General features: G+C 34.4%; 4 protein-coding genes across 4 annotated transcripts; all 4 read left to right on the top strand.

The window, feature by feature from the left end:
• The first annotated feature begins 836 nt into the window (after window positions 1-836).
• On the top strand, window positions 837-4,425 carry LOC108193704 (pectinesterase/pectinesterase inhibitor PPE8B). The gene is made up of 3 exons (XM_017360492.2): window positions 837-1,368; window positions 2,036-2,656; window positions 3,515-4,425. The coding sequence occupies exons 1-3, from the start codon at window positions 1,053-1,055 to the stop codon at window positions 4,207-4,209; spliced, it is 1,632 nt and encodes a 543-aa protein (XP_017215981.1). The 5' UTR covers window positions 837-1,052; the 3' UTR covers window positions 4,210-4,425.
• Window positions 4,426-6,753: 2,328 nt separating this feature from the next.
• Window positions 6,754-7,389, top strand: LOC108194763 (E3 ubiquitin-protein ligase CIP8). The gene has a single exon (XM_017361700.1). It carries the CDS (start codon window positions 6,754-6,756, stop codon window positions 7,387-7,389), a length of 636 nt encoding a protein of 211 aa, XP_017217189.1.
• An 8,188-nt stretch (window positions 7,390-15,577) lies between these two features.
• Window positions 15,578-17,774, top strand: LOC108193309 (probable pectinesterase/pectinesterase inhibitor 12). Its single transcript, XM_017359912.2, has 2 exons — window positions 15,578-16,604; window positions 17,018-17,774. Exons 1-2 carry the CDS (start codon window positions 15,632-15,634, stop codon window positions 17,704-17,706), a joined length of 1,662 nt encoding a protein of 553 aa, XP_017215401.1. The 5' UTR covers window positions 15,578-15,631; the 3' UTR covers window positions 17,707-17,774.
• A 139-nt stretch (window positions 17,775-17,913) lies between these two features.
• Window positions 17,914-20,165, top strand: LOC108193308 (pectinesterase). The gene is made up of 2 exons (XM_017359911.2): window positions 17,914-19,124; window positions 19,227-20,165. Exons 1-2 carry the CDS (start codon window positions 18,056-18,058, stop codon window positions 19,922-19,924), a joined length of 1,767 nt encoding a protein of 588 aa, XP_017215400.1. The 5' UTR covers window positions 17,914-18,055; the 3' UTR covers window positions 19,925-20,165.
• The last annotated feature ends 41 nt before the right edge of the window (window positions 20,166-20,206 follow it).

Genomic DNA, 20,206 nt, shown 5'->3' with positions numbered 1-20,206 from the left:
TGAAAAATACTTATTATTGCATGTATTTAATAATTTTAAGATGCTTCTAAAAACGCGGTATATATGGAAAAGTAGTAGGCTACTTTTCTAGGTGTTGCGTTTTGGTTCATCAAGTTCCCGTTACCTCTCGTACTTCATTATAAAATTTGTTATCCCATCCAAGAGTCCATTGGAAATAGGTATAACTAAAATGATTATTAATTGAAAGTAAATTTTTGGTACAGGATTTCCTGAGACAATTTCAATTAAGTTGCATCGTTCATAATTCAAACAAAATTATGAAAAAGCATGTGCTATAAAAAACTAATGAAACAGCTATTTATCAAACAGTTTTATATGAAATCGATAATTTGATCCATCAGTCAAAACATCTATTTCATTCAGCTAGTCAAAACATCTAATTCAATCCGCTAATCGCTCCAGTTGAATACGGTGAATCATGAAATACAAAATAAATAAAATCAAAAGTTATATATGAACGGACACTTGGTTAATTATCCTTAAATAACCAATATTTTGAAATGAAAGAAAAATAATATCTAGTTCAGAAAATAAAAAGGTGATATGATATTCAATCCTAACACAGTAACACATGTACAAAAGGGAGATTCTATAATAATGAAATTTTGAAGTAACGCAGGTCACATTAATTAAAGTTGACGGTCACCAGAAAATCATATTTAAATCGTAAAATATTAAATAAGAAAATCTGTGTGTTTGTGATTTTAAAGTTTTGTATAGCACTTAATAAAAGAGTCCTCTAGTAAATATCAGAGCGGAAAACAAGTGAATCCCCAGCGCTTAAAGAGATGCAGTGTACTATATATGTATGCATGAGGTTGAGGTCTTTGTATTTATTGTCACCTGCCGCCTAATTTCTGTTCCTCATTCTCTCCTCTCTCCCAAACTTAAAAAACTTGTACTCCATCTCTCTGCTCACTTATATTTCTACTTAAAAGTTAAATCTCCTACTTGTGTTTTCCCTCACAATACTAGTCCATTTTTTCATATCTTTCCTTCATTGTGTTTTACTAACACAACACAAACACATAATGGGTTGGGCGATCTCAGCCAAGAAAAATGTGCTTGTGCTCGCAATACTCCTGTTGGTCACACTTGAATATTGTGACGGTGACGATGATTTGGTTTACGAGCCAGACTGTTTAAACGTTCCCACCGCGGAATTTTTAAGTTCTGTGAAGACCACTATTGACGTCGTCCAACAAGTCACCTCCATTGTCGCTGGATTTAACCGCGGATTTCATGATTTTAGGACTTCTCATGCCATTTCTGATTGTCTTGATCTGCTGGACCTCTCCACCGACGAACTAGTCTCCACTCTTTCGCTTATTCAGCACCCGCACGACAGTAACACTTCTTTTTATCTCTGCTCTTCATTTTCTACACTTTTTTTTGACAATGAAGGCTTAATGCCTTACAAATTAGTATTTACAAATTAGTATTTGTAATTCTCGGGATGAGCCAGAATCAAATCCGGATGTCTCGGGACAACAGAAGATAAGTCCGTTATCAAATCATGCTCATTTTCTACACTTTTATTATACTATTATACATTTCCTCATTGTTATTATTTCCGATAAGAAAATGTCTGTTTATTTAATTTTTATAATTTTTATAAATTTTTATAAATTTGACTACTGACATAATATTTTACGATTATTCGAAAAATAGTCAACAAATATTTGTCAGATAACTTGACTCGTTTAATTCAAATATTCGGGAAAAGACACAAGGCCCATAACTTGTCTGCAAAAGCAATTAAAATTTAAGATGGTTGCGGTGACAGATCATTTACTTGGTGCATGTGTGTATGTTTCTTGTTTCTGACTAATGGATTGACCGTAATGTCACAGCTTTTCATTGTTTTTCGCAAGTAAGATTTATTTAACGCCGAAAGAAGCATGGTTTAATGTGATAATGCTGGTATTAAAGTACTTAATCTTGAATTTGGCATGCACGTTAGTGGATTAACCAACATAATCTTTCACTAATCCACTTAAAACATGGCCGACAGGTAAAAACAGGAGCACGGGCAATCTGAGAGCAGATTTGAAAACATGGTTAAGCGCGGCACTGGGCAATCAAGACACTTGTGTTGAAGGCTTCGATGGCACTAAAGGCTCTGTCAAAAAATCAGTTGCATCAAGTCTTGAACAGATCACCTCATTAGTCCGTGTCATTCTTAACAATGTCGAACCACCTCGTAATAATGTTCATAGTAATAAAAATGTTCGTGACAATGGCGGGAGGAGGGAGCACCGGGGTCATCGTGGCAGTGGCAGGCCGGGGTGGATGCATAAGAGGAAGTTGATCGGAGGGGAAAAGTTTCCGGAATGGGTGAGGTCTAGTGACCGAAAGAAGTTGTTACAAGTTAACGGGGTGGAGGCTGATTTGGTGGTGGATGCGAATGGGAATGGGAATTTTACGACACTGAGTGATGCTATTAAAGCGGTGCCTGATTATTCCACCAACAGGACTGTGATTTATGTGAAGAAAGGAGTGTATAATGAGTATGTGGAGATTAGTAAGAAGAAATGGTATGTTATGTTGGTGGGAGATGGGATGGATGTTACGGTTATTTCTGGTAATCACAGCTTCGTTGGTAATTGGACCACTTATCGATCTGCAACCTTTGGTAACTCAATTCCTCACTAGTAATTATTTTCATCATTGATTTCCTGTTTAAGTTTTAGTTCAAACAAGTCATCAAAGTACATGCATTTAGCTACACCATATCCGATACAGTTTGATTATTTATGGGGGCGTTTGGTTCATGGTTAATGAGCATGATTAACAGGAATCGTTGGATTAGTCATTTGTGGTATGGAATGAGAATCCTATTCTCACCTGATGGGCAAATCATTCCTTCCACACCCCTTGGGATACTCATTCTCATACTCCTCATTCTCATTCCCGATTCTCATTCTAATCTACCATCCAAACGCCCCTATTATGTTTATGAAAACATTCTAAAGATAAAATCGGAGAATTATTTGCAACCCCCAATAATGTGATGGGAAAAAAGTGGATGTGGGCTTCTTCAAGTGAAAATTTGACAATGATAGGTCCAGAAATAGTTGAATTTGCTGCCTAAACTCAACTGTCGGTGAAAAAGATTAGTTATTATTATAGATTTTAAAGAATGTGTTAGCCTGTTTAGGAGACAGTAGTGACTTCACATGGTGATCTTTATATATTCTGCGGAAGATATGTAACTTATGTTCCACTCTTCCCCTGAAAAATCTGGGTAAGATTCTGCTGAACACTTTGTTTTGTTACATTTAGTAGTGGACCAAACCATGTGCATAATTTCCAACCCATCATAAATGTTAAATATAAACATATAATCTTCAGAGGAGAGAGAGGACTCCATAACATTTTGCCTGTTGGACCTGATCTGATCGGATCGGGACCGACAATATTTAGTTAGTTATCATTGTTAGTTCGGTGTTGCCATACATCACTAATGAAAATTAATGTCCATGATCTGCAGGAGTGAAAGGCCGGGGATTCATAGCTAGGGACATGACATTTCAGAACACAGCAGGACCCGAAAGCCACCAGGCAGTTGCATTTCGATCTGACTCTGATTTATCAGTTCTTTATCGATGTGCAATGAGGGGTTACCAAGACACATTATATGCTCACTCACAACGCCAATTCTACCGTGAATGCCACATTACAGGCACGGTAGATTTCATTTTTGGTGACGCGGCTGCAGTATTTCAGAATTGCCAAATCCTGGCAAGGAAGGGATTACCTAATCAAAAGAACACAATTACAGCTCAAGGCCGTAAAGAGGCAGCAGAAACTACAGGTTTTTCAATTCAGTTCTCCAATATATCCGTGGAGCCGAATGTAGTAGCTGGCAATTCGACATTAACATATTTGGGAAGGCCTTGGAAGTTATATTCAAGAACGGTTATCATGCAGTCATATATCAGCAATGCTATTAGGCCAGAAGGGTGGTTGGAATGGAACACAACGTTCGCGTTGGATACTCTTTATTATGGGGAGTACATGAATTATGGTCCGGGGGCTGGCTTAGGCAGCAGGGTGAAGTGGCCGGGTTATCGTATACTGAATACTACGGCAGAGGCCAATGCATTCACAGTGGCTCAGTTTCTTCTTGGTAATTCGTGGTTGCCATCTACGGGTGTAAAATACACTGCTGGATTGGTAGTCTGAGCACTTCATATTATGATTTCCACTCTATTTTCTCAACTCTATACTTGTCTTCTCTTCTTTGCTTTTATAATTATATAGAAAGGTCTTGGGAGGTAACTGTCTTCAGTGGCGGATCCAGCTCTAAGTTGAGGGATCAAATATTACAAACTTCACATATATATAAGCATTATAGCAAACAGTAATATTATCAAATAAACTATAAAGTTTGCAAAACCATTAACATGTTTTACAGCCATTGTTTGAGCAACATCAGCACTATCTTTTATACTTTCTAAATCGTCATTGATCAACATGACAGCTTTATAGTGAGAAAGTTGATCATCCGAAGCCATCAGACAAATATCGTAAGAAATAGAATCTTGCCAATTTAACCAATTTTTGTTTGTTAGAGCCAAGAAAGAATTGCGTGGATGAAGGCATGATATACATGAAAGCAAATTCATGTCATCTTCATTAAAACAAAAGATTGCATCTAGGACTTGTACTCCTCGTGCTATTTTGATTGAACCTACGTTTTTTCCTGAAAAATCAGTTTGCGGAAAGTTTTCAAAGTTTTGGTTGACGAGGGCCTTTAATTTAAAGAGAATATAATTTATTATATATTTAAATTTTAATAACATCAACATATGATAGATTAAACAAATATTAACAAAAAATGAATATGTTTCCACAAATTTTCTGATTATGAATGATTAATTGCATAATTAATAAAAATGTTGAAAGGAAATTTATTCAAAATATAAAAAGATTATATTTAGAATTAAAATTTGCTAATTTATTAAATTAACAAATTCAATAATTATCCATTCTTTTTAACAAAATTATGTAAGTATATATAACTTGAATATTCAATATGCACCATTTTTTCTAACAATCATCATGCAATTGTTTATGACAATTTTTAAAATTTAAACGAGTCATGTCAAACAATTTAATATTAGAAAAGATAAATTTCAGACATAGTTGTGATGTCTTTCGACGAAGGTAGAAAAAAACAGAAAATTTTAGTCGAGTATACCTTATCTTAATGCTGCATGTATGACATCAATTTTCACAAATTTTATTCAATTTAAAATTTTATAAATTTAGGTCCCTAAATTCGCTAAAGAACCCTAAATTATGGTCCAATTTGGAGTTTTTTAAAATTAAATTTAATTTGTAAAAATTGTTGTCATATAAGTGTCGCTAGTGATTCAAATTTCAATTTGCTACTTAAACTTTGAGTTTGGATATCATTAACACCTTCAAAATTACTTTGATCTATATGAAACTCAAGAACCCTATTATTTTGACAGAAGGACTTAGATCAGAAAACGAAAAAATTAAGTGACCTAAATTACAGAATCTTTTAGATATCTAGACAATAAAACATCAATAGTTGAGGGACTTATAATTTAATTTGTCATTATTTAATTATTTACCGAGGTGATAGGATTAACTAAATGATGAAGTGAAAAAACAAAAGAAAAGAAAGAAAAAGAGAAAGCTTATTTCAAACTCTTATTTTAAAATAAGATCAAAAATATAAAAAAATACATGATTATATTAAAAAGAAGTAAATATTCAAATTTCAAAATAATTTTATTGGAAAAAAATATATTTTTAAAGTATTTTAAACAAGGGTGGAGTTAAAAAAAAGGTTGGTATATAGAATAATTAAAATATATTAGATAACATATGGATTTTTATAAAATTAAATAGATTATGAATATATTTCAAGGAAGAGAAATATTTTAAGATATTCAATAAATATTAGCATATTTGTAGCTAGGGGTGCCCATGGGTTATCAAAACCCGCCCAAACCGATCTAACCGACCCAACCCGACCCTAAACCAACCCGAAAATATTTAACCCGAATTTTGATTGGGTTGAAAATTATTAAAACCGATTTAAATGGGTTGGGTTAGGATTTTGTCTATAACCCGCCCATTCTAACCCGACCCGCATATTTTATTTAATTATAATATATTTTATTTGTTTTTACTGAAATAATTTTAGGTGTCTTTCTATCTAAACTAATATTATATCACATATTACTTAAATTCGTAATAAATGCGTGAAACAATTTCTAGTTTGAACGAATCATGAGTTCCGCTTAATAAGAACTAAGCTATTGGCAAACAAACTCGATAATGAGCTCAACTTGTCTTGAAAAAATTGTGAAGCTTAATAAAACCTAAGTTATTGGCAAACAAACTCGATAATGAGCTCAATTTGTCTTGAAAAAATTGTGAAATTACAAAACTAAGCGAACTTACCTCACACTCATTTTCTAGTAACTTATTCTACCCAACCCAAACCGACCCAAACCGAAATAAAATCTAACCAACCCAACCCGATGAAATTTAAACCGAACTTTAGTTGGGTTAAAAATTAAAAAAACCGAACTAAATGGATTGGGTTAGGGTTCAACATATAACCCGCCCAACCCGACCCGCGGGCACCCCTATTTGTAGCCATTAAAAAATTATCATATTCAAGAGAAAAGTACCATTTATGAATTGGGATTGCAATCAATAGTATTCCAAAAACATAACAACGAAATGACTAGTAACGAAGAAGCTTACTCTCAATTTGGGCGGCGCTCAAATCAGCCTGAAAATGAAGATTACGGGGAAACACAAGTTACATCAAATAATGATGGTATATCAATTAACCGACTCATGGATGCAAATCTCCCTCGACGTCGTATATCTCGTCGTCATCGCGTTGTTGTTGTTCGTCGGCGTGAAGCAATTCGCCAACGTCGTGACGCCTATATTCAACAATTTCGTCGTGCAAATCATATGAATAGTGAAGTGCATTCAAGTGGAATTGAATCTCAATCGAGATTTGATTCTGTTTACCCAGAGGTATTTATGACTACCATAGAATATGCAGAAACTTTGGAGAGTCTGGCTGAGGATGATGATGTGGAACTAAAGGCAACACCAACTGCAAAATCATTTATAGATTCACTTAAAGTGAAAAAGGTTGAATGTGAGAAAGATATTCCTTTTTGTGTTGTATGCCAGGATATGATGAATGTGGGAGATTTTCTCAAGGAATTACCTTGTATGCATAATTACCATGTAGATTGTATACAATCTTGGTTAGCTACAAGGAATACCTGTCCAGTTTGTAGGTTTGAGTTGCCAACCAGTGATCTTGTTCTTGGAAGCGTAGAGGATGAAGTTTAACAGATGTTTCTAAGTCCCAGAGTCAGGTAACTATTTTTCTAAGAACTCGTTTTTATTTACTATTATTTGTCGAATAGTATTATTTTATTTCACATCAACAGCAAGATACACGTCCTTTGTAGTTTTGGGTATATGTGTTTTATATAGTATACATGGCTATATATTCAGATAGAAATTTCTTATTTAATAAACTTCAAAAATATCTTAGAAACACTTATCACAAACCCATTCATTTATACTCTTTTCATATAGTGATTTTCAATAATTGTTTTATCAATTTGAACTATATTATAAAAGCCATTTTGTATTAAAGTCATGGAGATATAACGTACAATTAGCATTATTGATTGTGTTTGGTACATTTTTTTATGATTTTTATTATGTTATTCGCTGAAATCCATTGTTGTGGTGGTCATTTTTGGGGTTATATTTATAATTGTAAGTGGTGATTTGCGTGATTGCAGGATGTAATTTATAAGTTCATTTATAAAAGGATATGATCTCATACATGTTTATGCCCTCAGGCCTCATTTGAGAGTTTATATTCATGTTAAACATTTATGTAATGAATTTACACGCAAAGTGTAGGGCTGCGCAAAATCGAACCGGAACCGAAAAACCGAACCGAACTGAATAGTCCAAACAATATATAATATAAATTTATTTATATTATATGTATCTCATATATGTTATAATTTTAATATCTAATTTATAAATTTAAATGGGTAAAGTGGTAATGATTAATTAATATTATTTTTTTATATAATTTATGAATTTTAACATTATGTATAATATTATTTTTTATTTTTATAAAAACAATCGGTTATTCCGGTCTGGACGGGACCGAACCGAACTATTTCGGTTCTATCCGGTCTGGTCCATAATAAAATTTTGGTCTGGTTCAGTCCCCAAAAAAAAATAAAACTTCGGTTTTCGGTCCGTTCGGTTCGGTCCGGTCCGGTTTTTGACCGAACCGACCGAATGCTCACCCCTAAAAAAGTGTTAGGATCAAAAATATGAATTCACCTTCGAATGCATAACATACACACAAAAACATATAACCCAGAATACCCACATATCAACTCATATTATTAATCAAACCTTTATTGAATAATATAAACAACTAACTATGATACTCAACCGTACAATAATCTAGCATCTGCTCTCCAAGCGATACCTAAGTCTATATCTTGCGCGCACATAACAAACACAATATTACTATTTATACATAATCATCTCAAACTTAGTCAAATTATAGACCAATTCTGAAATACCTAACTCTAATTGAAATCTGTATCTAAAATTTCAATCTCAAATCATAATCGAATTCACAAAAGTTAATACCCAACATCCCCCCCCCCACCCCGCGCCCCCGCGCCCCCGCGCCCCCGCGTTTTTGATTAAGACATATCTTTCGAAATAATTGTCAAAACATACAATTGCTACCCGTATATATCCTAGATCTCTCAAGCTCATGCTACCATTGTAATGTGTTGATGCCCAACAATCCTCTCCTTTAGCCCAATAAAATTTTATAATTTAATCAATGATCGCCATCGAAATACGGAAGTCAATCCGCCAATGCCTCCCCTCAAACATGAATCTTCATGTCTCGTTCTTACAAACTTTGAGTGTCGCTAAATTCCACTTAATACCCTCCAAATCATCGTTCTTCATCATAACGACATATCCATGTATAAAATCACGTGCATCAACCGTGAGTGCCCTTCCATCTGATGAGTCATCTAATCCCTTCTTTCTTAATCCTTCGGTCTCTATAAAAATATCATTAATATCTTTCAAATAATTCACCTGGTTGATTGAACCATTGAAATAATCGTCATGATTTATTTCATCTTCTTTTATATCAAGCTTAAATAAATCTTTCTTGAGAAACAACTTCTCAAGAACATGGTTGATCACTGATGCATGGGCCAACCGACAATACCACACGTAAATTTGTTTCTTCTCTTCGTAGACTTCTTGTCAACAAATCCTTCATCATACTCTGCCATACAAATTGAATCTCGAACTTTTCTTAAACCTCATCCATCACGAATCTTGGCTCTTAAAATCACTTATTAGGAATAAAAATACGAATTCGTCTTCCAATGAAATCTCACACACAAAAATATATAACACAAAAAAACCCATGTCCCAACTTATATTAATAATCAAAACCGTCATCAATAATAATAATATACAAACTATGATACACAAGCCTATACTACTCAAACATCCGCCCTCCAAGTGATACCTAAGTCTACATCTTGAGCATGCATAACAGGCACAATATGAATATTTATATATAGTCATCTCAAACTTAGCCAAAACAGAGTGTAATTCTGAAAAACCTAACTCCATTGAATGAAATTCTAAATTTCTAACTCAATCAGAATCTAATTCATATTAGATAGACACACACACGTACGCACGCACACGAGCGCGTGATACCTAAGTCTACATCTTGAGCATGCATAACAGGCACAATATGAATATTTATATATAGTCATCTCAAACTTAGCCAAAACAGAGTCTAATTCTGAAAAACCTAACTCCATTGAATGAAATTCTAAATTTCTAACTCAATCAGAATCTAATTCATATTAGGTAGACACACGCATGCACGCACGCGAGCACGCACGCGAGCGCGCACGGGATGACGGATATCAGATCTCCAAAACCCATGTAATAGACTGATACTCGATACAAAGATATTTTTTCCAGTTAAATTTATTAATTTGGTTGATATATATATTGATGTAAAAACTTGATTATAAATATATATTATATATCTATTTCCAAAATACTTTTTTTTATTTGATAAAAACTAAATTTTAAGTATTATAATTATTTTTATAAGTCTTTATATGAGTACATGCTTCATTTAAATATGTTATTAAATATTTATATATAATAAAGAAAGTAAATGTGTATATCAATAATTACAATAGAATGACTTTAAATAAAAAAATTCATCATTTTTAAAAGTTAAGATTTTATTTTTTTGAAGAAGATTCATTGTCATCTCCCCCTTTTCATTTATAATAAATAATGATATATAATACAATATATGCGAAATTCTTCATTCACTTTTATACATTCATTATTATTATGAAAATAATATCTGTGCACGTTATGTTTGTCATTATATTAATAACTGAATTTTATCAAGCTGTCAAATATGTCATATATATATATATATATATATATATATATATATATATATATATATATATATAAAGTATCAGTTATAATATTGTATATTACTTTCTAATGTGCTTCTAATTTTTTCTTAAGGAAACAATTGAACTAATTAAGATATGTTAAAGAACTTTGGCCAAATTAGAATTATTAATTTTATTTTATATTTAATATTACAATTTTTTGTTGTAAAATTATTTTTTATATATGCATATATGTGTATTAGGTACATTTTAAATTCTAAAGACAATTTACAAAATTTGAAAATCGCTAAATTTTGTATTATGGGCGCGAAATAATAGCTTGCTGAAATTTACAGAGCTGTCCAAACAACTCGCTAATAATTATATATGATTTCAGAACTTCCATATTTTATCGTATTAAGTGTGCCTTCGATTATAATTTCAGGTTGCGTATTTTATGATATTTTATATAAGGTTCATTAAAGACAATTTTTGATACATGATATTGTGTGCTTGGTACTTACGAGCTTAGAAAAATCTGATATAAATATTATATACATGTGTGTGTGTTTGAGTTTGAACTATCATATTTTTGATATTGTATAAACTTACATGATTCACTGGCTAGTTATATTGATTTCTCACTGAATAGTAAAAATTGTTTACAAATTTGCAGGTGCTTCACAAATGAGTTTGCATCGGAAGTTGAAAGAAGACGAATGGGAAATATCTCCAAATAATATTTTTCTTTTATTGTTTGTTTTATTATCGAGCTACACTTTCTAGAGCTAGATATTTAGATAATTTGCATTTTCTCTTTACTCCTGGATTTTAGAATGAATTTGTTAACTTTGAGATTTGGTCCATTATTTATAAAGTCTAGACTTTGATTTTGATATTTAACTGTAGGTTATTAATAGTTTGAAGAGTCAGGTCATAATATGTTTTTGTTATATATATATATATATATATATATATATATATATATATATATATATGTATATATATATATATATATATGTATTTATGCTAGTGATCAAATACAAATCAGTCCTTGAATAAAAAATAAAAACCAATATAATTTAGTGCTATTCTCAATACAATTTAGTGGTATTCTCTTTGGAGTTTAGTGATTTGTACTGTAAAAATTAATGAAAACTTCTAGAAACTAGTGAAAATCTGGGGATCTGTTCTTGTACTCGATTCTGATGGTGGTGGATGGCGGTGGTGGAGATAGCAGAGGTAGAGATGAAGGTGATGGACATTGAAGAAGTTAATGAAGCAACAATTTTGATTTATTAATGAGTGCCACAAACCCAGATCTCATAATTGGTGTTGCTCCAGCTGCACATGATCGGAGCTCCGGCGCCATCACCGGAATCATCTCGTCCAGGCTTTAATGTAGGAAGTGGAGGTATGGCAGAGGTGGTGTTGAATTGGTGGAGGTATGACAAAGATGGAGGTTGAGGTGGGGTTGAGATGGCACGCGGTTGAGGTGGGGGTTGAGATGGGGCGCGCGGTGGAGGCGGAGGTGGCTGAGATCGAGGTGAAGTCGGTGGTGGAAGTGGAGGTGAAGGCAGGGATAAAGATGGAGGTGGAGAGGGAGATGAAGAATTAGTGATATCTGCTATAGAATTTAGTGAAATTTCAGCTTAGTTTTTAGTTTGTATATTAAGAGCAGTTTGTAGTTGAATAAGACTCTCTATATAGAGAGAGAGTCTTATTCTAATACAAACCTCCTTAATTTTGAAACTAAAAACTATCACTAAATTCGTAAGAGAATATCACTAGATTCTCTGACAATCTATTGCAGCTAAACATCCATGAAAAATTAGTACATAAATTCAGATGCGTCGATCCAAAGATTTAAAACAAAATTTTCAAGACCAATGTACTATTTTTCCTACACGGATTTTTCTGTAAAGGTTTTAATGATATATGATTATTGAAAATTGGACATGTAAGAGCGAGCGACATATTAGAATAAAACTCTTACTTTCTTAAGCATAACCCTCGGTTTTCAAGTTCATATAACTTATATATTTGAGCGTATCAAATCTTTGTAACTTATCGAGAGTTTGTATAAAGGCTTCATGTTTCAAATTGTAGTGATGCACCCGAGTGAATAAAAAGTTACTTTGTTATCTCTCAAATATGTTCTATCTTAAATATGAGAAAAGAACATAAATCTATCTTAAATATGAGAAAAGAACATAAAATCGATTTTAAGAAATTATCCAAAATCATATGCATTTTACAAAAGTTTGATAGCATTTCTAAAATAAGAATTACCATCCTGAAAATACTTAATTCTACATTAAGATATATCTTAATCTTAGGTAATTATCCAAATACGACTTGGCAACCATTAAATTCGTTAAAATTTGTTTAATATGGATAACATAAATTGATTTCGTATAGACTCTGCCAAGACCCCAACACAGATTGCGGTCAAAATGAGATGAAATTAGAGTCGGAGTTGACACGTAATATAAATTGCTAACTGTAAAGTGACTTGTATCGGTGTCTTTTTGCATTGACTGACTTGCTTCCGGCAAAACACGGTATACTTGTGGTGTTCGTTTCTTTACAATAAATTCTTGATGTCACGTAACAAGAATTTAAAATAGTTTCAATCAACTTTTTAAATGCTCTGACCCTTATTATGTGACTTTAAACACAATGGCATGGCGATTGGCGCATACGCCAATACAAGCACTCCTACCCGCTGTAATGAGCTCGACCTACTGGGACACACGGGAGGACAACTTTACTCTTTCTACGCACCGTTAATAGACCAACTAACAATTTCAAAATTTTGTTATTTTCTATTCTTTCTTTTGAAATATAGGTTGCTTGACTTTTTTTCGCGTATTTTTAAGTCCGTTGATATATTTTTATTCAAAAAAAAATAAATTAAAAATAATAATTTTTAGCCTGCAGTCAAAGCACTTAGAATTGCGTGCAAAAAAGTCAAACGACCTATATTTCAAAACGGAGGGAGTATTTTATAAAGACTCTACCATACGATGTAACGGTCGCGCTCAAAACAGAACCCATCATTAAAATAGAATCATGGAACCACTAAGGTTTTGCTGCTGAACCCTAAATTTTATTTAAATTTTTAGGATATAAATCTAAATACATGTTTTTTTTCATGCTTTTTTATCGTTGTATATGTTAAAAATAATTTTAAAATATATTGATATTTTTTGCATATGAAATTCTGCTGCTAAACCCTAACTAATACTAGAAATAATATAATGGTTCTATAGATTTTCTAATGGTTCTCTCTTGAACATGAGCCTGCGATGTAAAAGTTTATGAGTCAAGTTTTAGTTTAAGTACAAGATTATATAACCGTATCATGCACGGTGCTTTTTATAATAATATTTCAATAATTATTAATATTTTTAGTAAATTTAATGTCGATTAAATTAAAACAGAATATGATAACATATATTGTTTGTATTTGTAGAGTTAAATAATATATATATATATGTGTGTGTGTAATTAAATATGTTGTGTACATGATTCCAACCTTATTTTTTTAATAATTTTGATAGATATTATAATATAAATGTTTTAATATACTCTATTACTCTTAATGGAATTCGAACCTTAAACACTACAATCATTAAATATTGAAATATTCTAATATACTCTTAAATCATGTAATATATTAATATTACATGATTCGAACCTTATTGAACGTAATAAGAGGATGGGGAGAGTTATCTTCAAAAAAAAAAGAGGACGGGGAGAGTAAAATACGGAAAATCCAAATCCTGTGAGTGTAGCATGCAAGTCCGTTGACAGGATTCCCCCATTTTCTCGATTCTCTGCACCGTCACAACAGGCCAAACACTACAATCCTTTCCTGCTCATGTGTAAACTTGCTCTAGCCAGTACCCCTACTATTTGGCTCACTCTCCTTACTCCTTGTAAATTATTTTCACTGACTAACAAGTGACAATATCTACCGTATACGGTATACGTAAAGCAGCTCTCTCTTCCTTAATCAAACAAAACTTCCCACAGGAAACTAATGTTGTGTTTGGTTGAGAGAATGGAATGGAATGGAATGGAATGAAATAAAAACTACTTGAAACTAATAGAGATAGAAAGAAAGTTTTGAAAAAATTTGAAGCAATGCAAAATTGTTATGATGAGATTTGAGAAGAAATTAAAGATGGGGGAGAATGGAGCATTCCATCTCAAATGGAAGGGGTGATATCTAGCCTATGATGTAGGGAATGGAATAGAGGAAGGAATGAATTTCTTAAAAATCATCCATAAGATAGTTATTTTTCATTCCATTCCTTCCGGAATCATTCACCCCAACCAAACACAACATAAATATTACTAAAAGATGCATATTCAACCCCCAGCTCCAATAATCCAAATCACACTGCACATGGTAGCAGGTAATCCTTTCTCTCTGTCCATCTCGTGAATCAGAATTTCAACAATCTTTGTCTGCTAAATTGATGCCTCTTTACAGATTAACTTGTGCATTTTAATTTTTAATATATTGCTGAAACATTTGTTCCCGAGGATAATATTGTATTTGTAATTTTTGTTTTCTTTTACTTGTCCAACACAATAAAGGGAACTCATGTTGATTCAGCAATGCAATAGTTTACGACGAGTGACGGATTTAGTAAGAGACATGAAACACATGTCCCTCTGAAAATTAATTATGAGAAAATTTGTAAATATACACATGTTTTTTGAGTATTTATTTGGCGTCTCTCTAAGAAAACAGTTGCAGATCTCTACGACCAAAATTATCTAACGCCAGTGATAATTGATTATATGAGACAAGTAATTCGTGTTCAAATATGCATTGCATGCAGTATTTTTAGCATGACAAACTAGTAGATCTTCTAAACCTCAAAGGATAAACAAAACCAATAAAATGAGCATATTGTGACATGGATGTATAGTGGCTGTACTGTTGCTTTGCTGCTGAATAAGGGAAAGGACCAAAGAAGCAAGTTGCTTCAAGTAGACCCCTTCTCTGATAAAACCTGAGAACTATTTAACAAACACATCACTTGCTTCTTTCTCTTATGTCTCATGCAATGACCTCCTCCATTATTTGCAACTCTTTCATTCTACTCTCCTTACTTCTCTGCACAAATTCATGGGCTCTAACACCACTCACCAAGACTTCATCACATTCTCCTCTGAACCTCACTTCTATCAACTCTCTCTGCAACTCCACACCTCACCCTCATCTTTGCTTTGACTCCTTCAAACTCTCCATCTCCATCAATATCCCCACCAACATTATTTCATTCCTCCTCCACTCCCTCCAATCAACCTTGTCCGAGACCGCCAAGCTTTCGGATTTATTCTCCAATGTCAATACCAGAACCACCAACATTATTGAGAAACAAAAGGGTACAATCCAAGACTGTAAAGAGCTCCATGAGATAACTCATGCTGCTGTACAGAAGTCGGTTTCAAAAATTAGTACTGGCAAAAGTAGCGATACAAGTAGCTTAGTCGACGTTAGAGCTTACCTCAGTGCAGCTCTAACGAACAAGAACACTTGTTTAGAAGGCCTGGATTCTGCATCCGGGCCTTCTAAACAAGCTTTGGTGGATTCAATCATCACCACTTATCAACATGTTAGCAATTCATTATCCATTGTCTCAAAGTCTAAGCAAGGCCGTAAGAAACAAGAAGCATTAGGCCATCATAACCGTCGCCTTTTAGGCCTTCCAGAGTGGTTGTCAGATAAGGATCGAAGAATTCTGCAGGCTGATTATGAACCACCAACAGAAGTAGTACTTACAGTGGCTGCTGATGGCTCTGGAAACTTTACGACTATCAGTGAAGCTATCGATTTTGCTCCAAACAATAGCATAGATAGCAGAATTTTCATTTACATTAGCCAGGGCATTTATGCCGAAAATATTGACATTCCCAGTTACAAACCAAATATTGTCCTGCTCGGAGATGGAAGTGATGTCACTTTCATCACCGGAAACAGAAGTGTAGGTGATGGATGGACTACATTCCGATCTGCTACCGTAGGTAAAAATCACATCCTATATGTAAACAAGTAAATGTTCACTTATTAAATTCCGTCTCAATTAGCTAATATCATTATACTAACATTTAAGCATAATATGCATATCAAGTTTTTATCTCGAACACCTTAAAGTTTTAGGAAAGCCGTAGACTCTTGAGGTCCTCATATCCACATAGTTAAATATCTGGTCTGTAGGATTACTTTTATTTTCCCTAATGAGTATAGTCTTTGTATGTGGACAGCATAAATTAATATGATTGGGCTGAAATTCACTTGACACAAAAAATCTTTGCTGCATACGTTCAAGTATAGTTTGACTTTACTGAAATTTGCCACAACTAATAAATCTTTGTGCGCGCAAATACTAATTCCAGAATTCCCTTGTTTATTGTTTTGGAATTTGGATCAATTTCAGCAGTCTCTGCAGAGGGATTTCTGGCACGGGACATTACCATTGAGAACACGGCTGGGCCAAAGATGCATCAAGCGGTTGCTCTTCGTATCAATGCAGATTTGACAGCAATGTACAGGTGCACCATCAATGGTTACCAAGATACACTATACAGTCATTCGTTTCGACAATTTTACAGAGAATGTGACATATATGGCACTATAGACTACATATTTGGCAATGCAGCTGTGGTCTTTCAAGGTTGTAATATTGTCTCAAAAATGCCATTGCCGGGACAATTCACTGTCATAACAGCTCAGTCCCGAGAGACGCTAGATATGGAAACTGGAATGGCACTGCAGAATTGTTCAATTTTAGCTACAGAGGACTTGTACACAAATTCTAGTCGCGTCAAGAGCTATCTAGGAAGGCCATGGAAAGTGTACTCACGAACCGTCTATATAGAGTCCTTCATTGATGATTTTATTAGCCCAGAAGGGTGGACAAAATGGACTGATGACAACGGCCTAGACACACTGTATTACGGTGAATATGATAACAATGGACCTGGTTCTGCAACGGACAACAGAGTTACTTGGCCAGGGTATCACATAATGGATTACTACGACGCCTCCAATTTTACAGTATCAGATTTTATTGCTGGTGAGGAGTGGCTTGATTCTACATCATTCCCGTATGATGATGGAGTTTAATCAAAGTTTGTGATAATGTATCGGCCTTGTGTTTAAGTCCGGGTATATATTTCTGCAGTTTATATGCATCCTTTTCTAATGGTTATAGATACTAAAACAAGGACAAGTCCTGAAGTTTCTCCAGTCCATTCCTCCTCATGCTAAATGAGTAAAAAATTAGAATTATTATTTTTAATGAATAAAAATGCAAAAGGAAAACGCTACAAGGCAAGATGAACAACAAATTTTTAGGAAAGTAATTTTTCGGTGATTTTATTACATTTGCCTCTGCCTTGGCGAGAACCCATGGCAGAGAGACCTCTGTCTGAGGTACTCGACATTCATCAAGCTACAGATATAACTAACTACCATGGCATTTCAAGATTTTGACCTTTTAACAGAACAGAAAAGAATTGAGAAAGAACGGAAGCTTAAAAAGAAGATCGCGATTGGCATTGTTGTTGGCGTTGTTGTTGTAGCTGCTGTGGTCGCCTTTGTTTGTATGGATCTTAATAATCCAGGCAATGCAGAAACAGAGAAGCCGACCAAGAAAACTGAGGATAAAAATAATGAGGTAACAAAATCATCAAAGATGGCGAAAACAATATGTGCTTCTACGGATTACAAGGCAGCCTGTGAGAAGAGTCTGGGGAAAGTTATTCATTCAAACCCTTCACAGAAACATCAACCAAAAGATCTGCTTAAGGCTTCAATCTCCATCATCTCAAATGAGCTTGACAAGGCTATGAATCAACAATCAAAATTGAAACTAGATACCCCAACAGAGAAAGAAGCATTTGAGGTTTGTGAAAAAGTCATTGGTGATGCCAAACAAGAAATCAATAGCTCTGCAACCACGGTTGGTGGAAAAGATATCGGATCACTTGATTCCAGGAAACATGATTTGAGCAATTGGCTGAGCGCTGTCATGTCTTATCAACAGACTTGCGTGGATTCTTTTCCAAAGGGAGACACTCAGACCGCGATGAAAAAGGCCTTACAAGATTCAGAAGAGCTTACCAGCAATGCTCTTGCTATTGTCTCCCAATTGTCATCCATTCTTTCCTCAATTCAGAAACCAAAACGACGTCTTCTCTCAGATTCCAAACAGCCGCATGAAGACAACTCTGCTACATGGATGAATGCTGAAGAGAGAAGAATGCTCAGAGTAGACCCTCCCAAACAGAAGCCCGATGTCACAGTTGCAAAAGATGGCAGCGGAGATTTTAAAACAATCAATGATGCACTAAATAAAGTGCCTCAAAACCACCAAGGAAGGTATGTCATTTTTATCAAGGAGGGGGTATACGAAGAGAATGTCATAGTAACTAAAAAGATGACCAACATCACTATATTTGGCGACGGGTCCCTCAAGACTATAATCTCCGGAAGCAAAAACAATGTTGATGGAGTTCCAACCTACAAAACTGCAACTTTTGGTAAGTTAACAAATTAGCATATGTAGAATATAATTAGTACAAGACACTACCTATACATAATTGTTTGTAAAAGTCACAAAAGACGCTTTTGGTGATGTGCAGCGGCTGAAGGAGACGGGTTCATGGCTCAGTCTCTTAGCTTCAGAAACACTGCAGGACCAGAAAAGCATCAAGCAGTGGCCCTTAGAGTCCAATCAGACCGCTCAATTTTCCTCAACTGTCGCATGGAAGGATACCAGGACACATTATATGTCCAAGCTCATCGACAATTCTACCGTGGATGCTACATTGCAGGCACAGTTGATTTCATCTTTGGTGATGCAGCTGCCATTCTCCAGAACTGTTTGATCTACATTAGGAAACCGATGGACGGACAAAAGAACACTGTGACTGCACAGGGAAGGTCAGACAAGCGCGAAACTACTGGCCTTGTGTTACAAAACTGTCACATAATGGCAGATGATGAGTTGTCACCCGAAAAGCAAAACTTCAGGAGTTACCTTGGAAGGCCCTGGAAAGCGTATTCAAGAACAATAGTCATGGAGACGGAGATTGATGACGTTATTGATCCTCAAGGATGGTTGCCTTGGGAGGGGAAGTTTGCGCTTAGTACATTGTTTTATGCAGAGTATAACAACAAAGGAGCAGGGTCTGATGTGAAGAGGAGAGTAAATTGGCCTGGTTTTAAGGTGATCAAGAAAGACCAGGCCTTGAAATATACAGTAGGGCAGTTCATAAACGGCGATAGCTGGTTGAAGGGTGACGTAGGAACTCCAGTTCGTTTCGACTTATTCAGCTAGATCAATGGCTTGAATGTAAATATATTTAGGCTCAACATATGGAATTGGGGTTTATATTGTTTTAGGTTAGCAGATAGTTAGGATTTGTGTTGATAGTTGAGATTTAGTATAATTGTATATTGAGTTGCATTAGTTTCTATAGACATCATCATAATCATTCATCACCCTGTCCCTGAGCATAAGTTTGTATATTAAGTTGATGAAGCTCTGAGCATTTTATGAGCACCAAATGTTGTGTAAACATGCACAATATCTGATAACAACCTCAAATTTATCATGCTT

Source organism: Daucus carota, chromosome 7 (genome assembly GCF_001625215.2).
Source record: "Daucus carota subsp. sativus chromosome 7, DH1 v3.0, whole genome shotgun sequence".
NCBI lineage: Eukaryota > Viridiplantae > Streptophyta > Magnoliopsida > Apiales > Apiaceae > Daucus > Daucus carota.
This window is presented reverse-complemented; position numbering and strand designations above follow the sequence as displayed.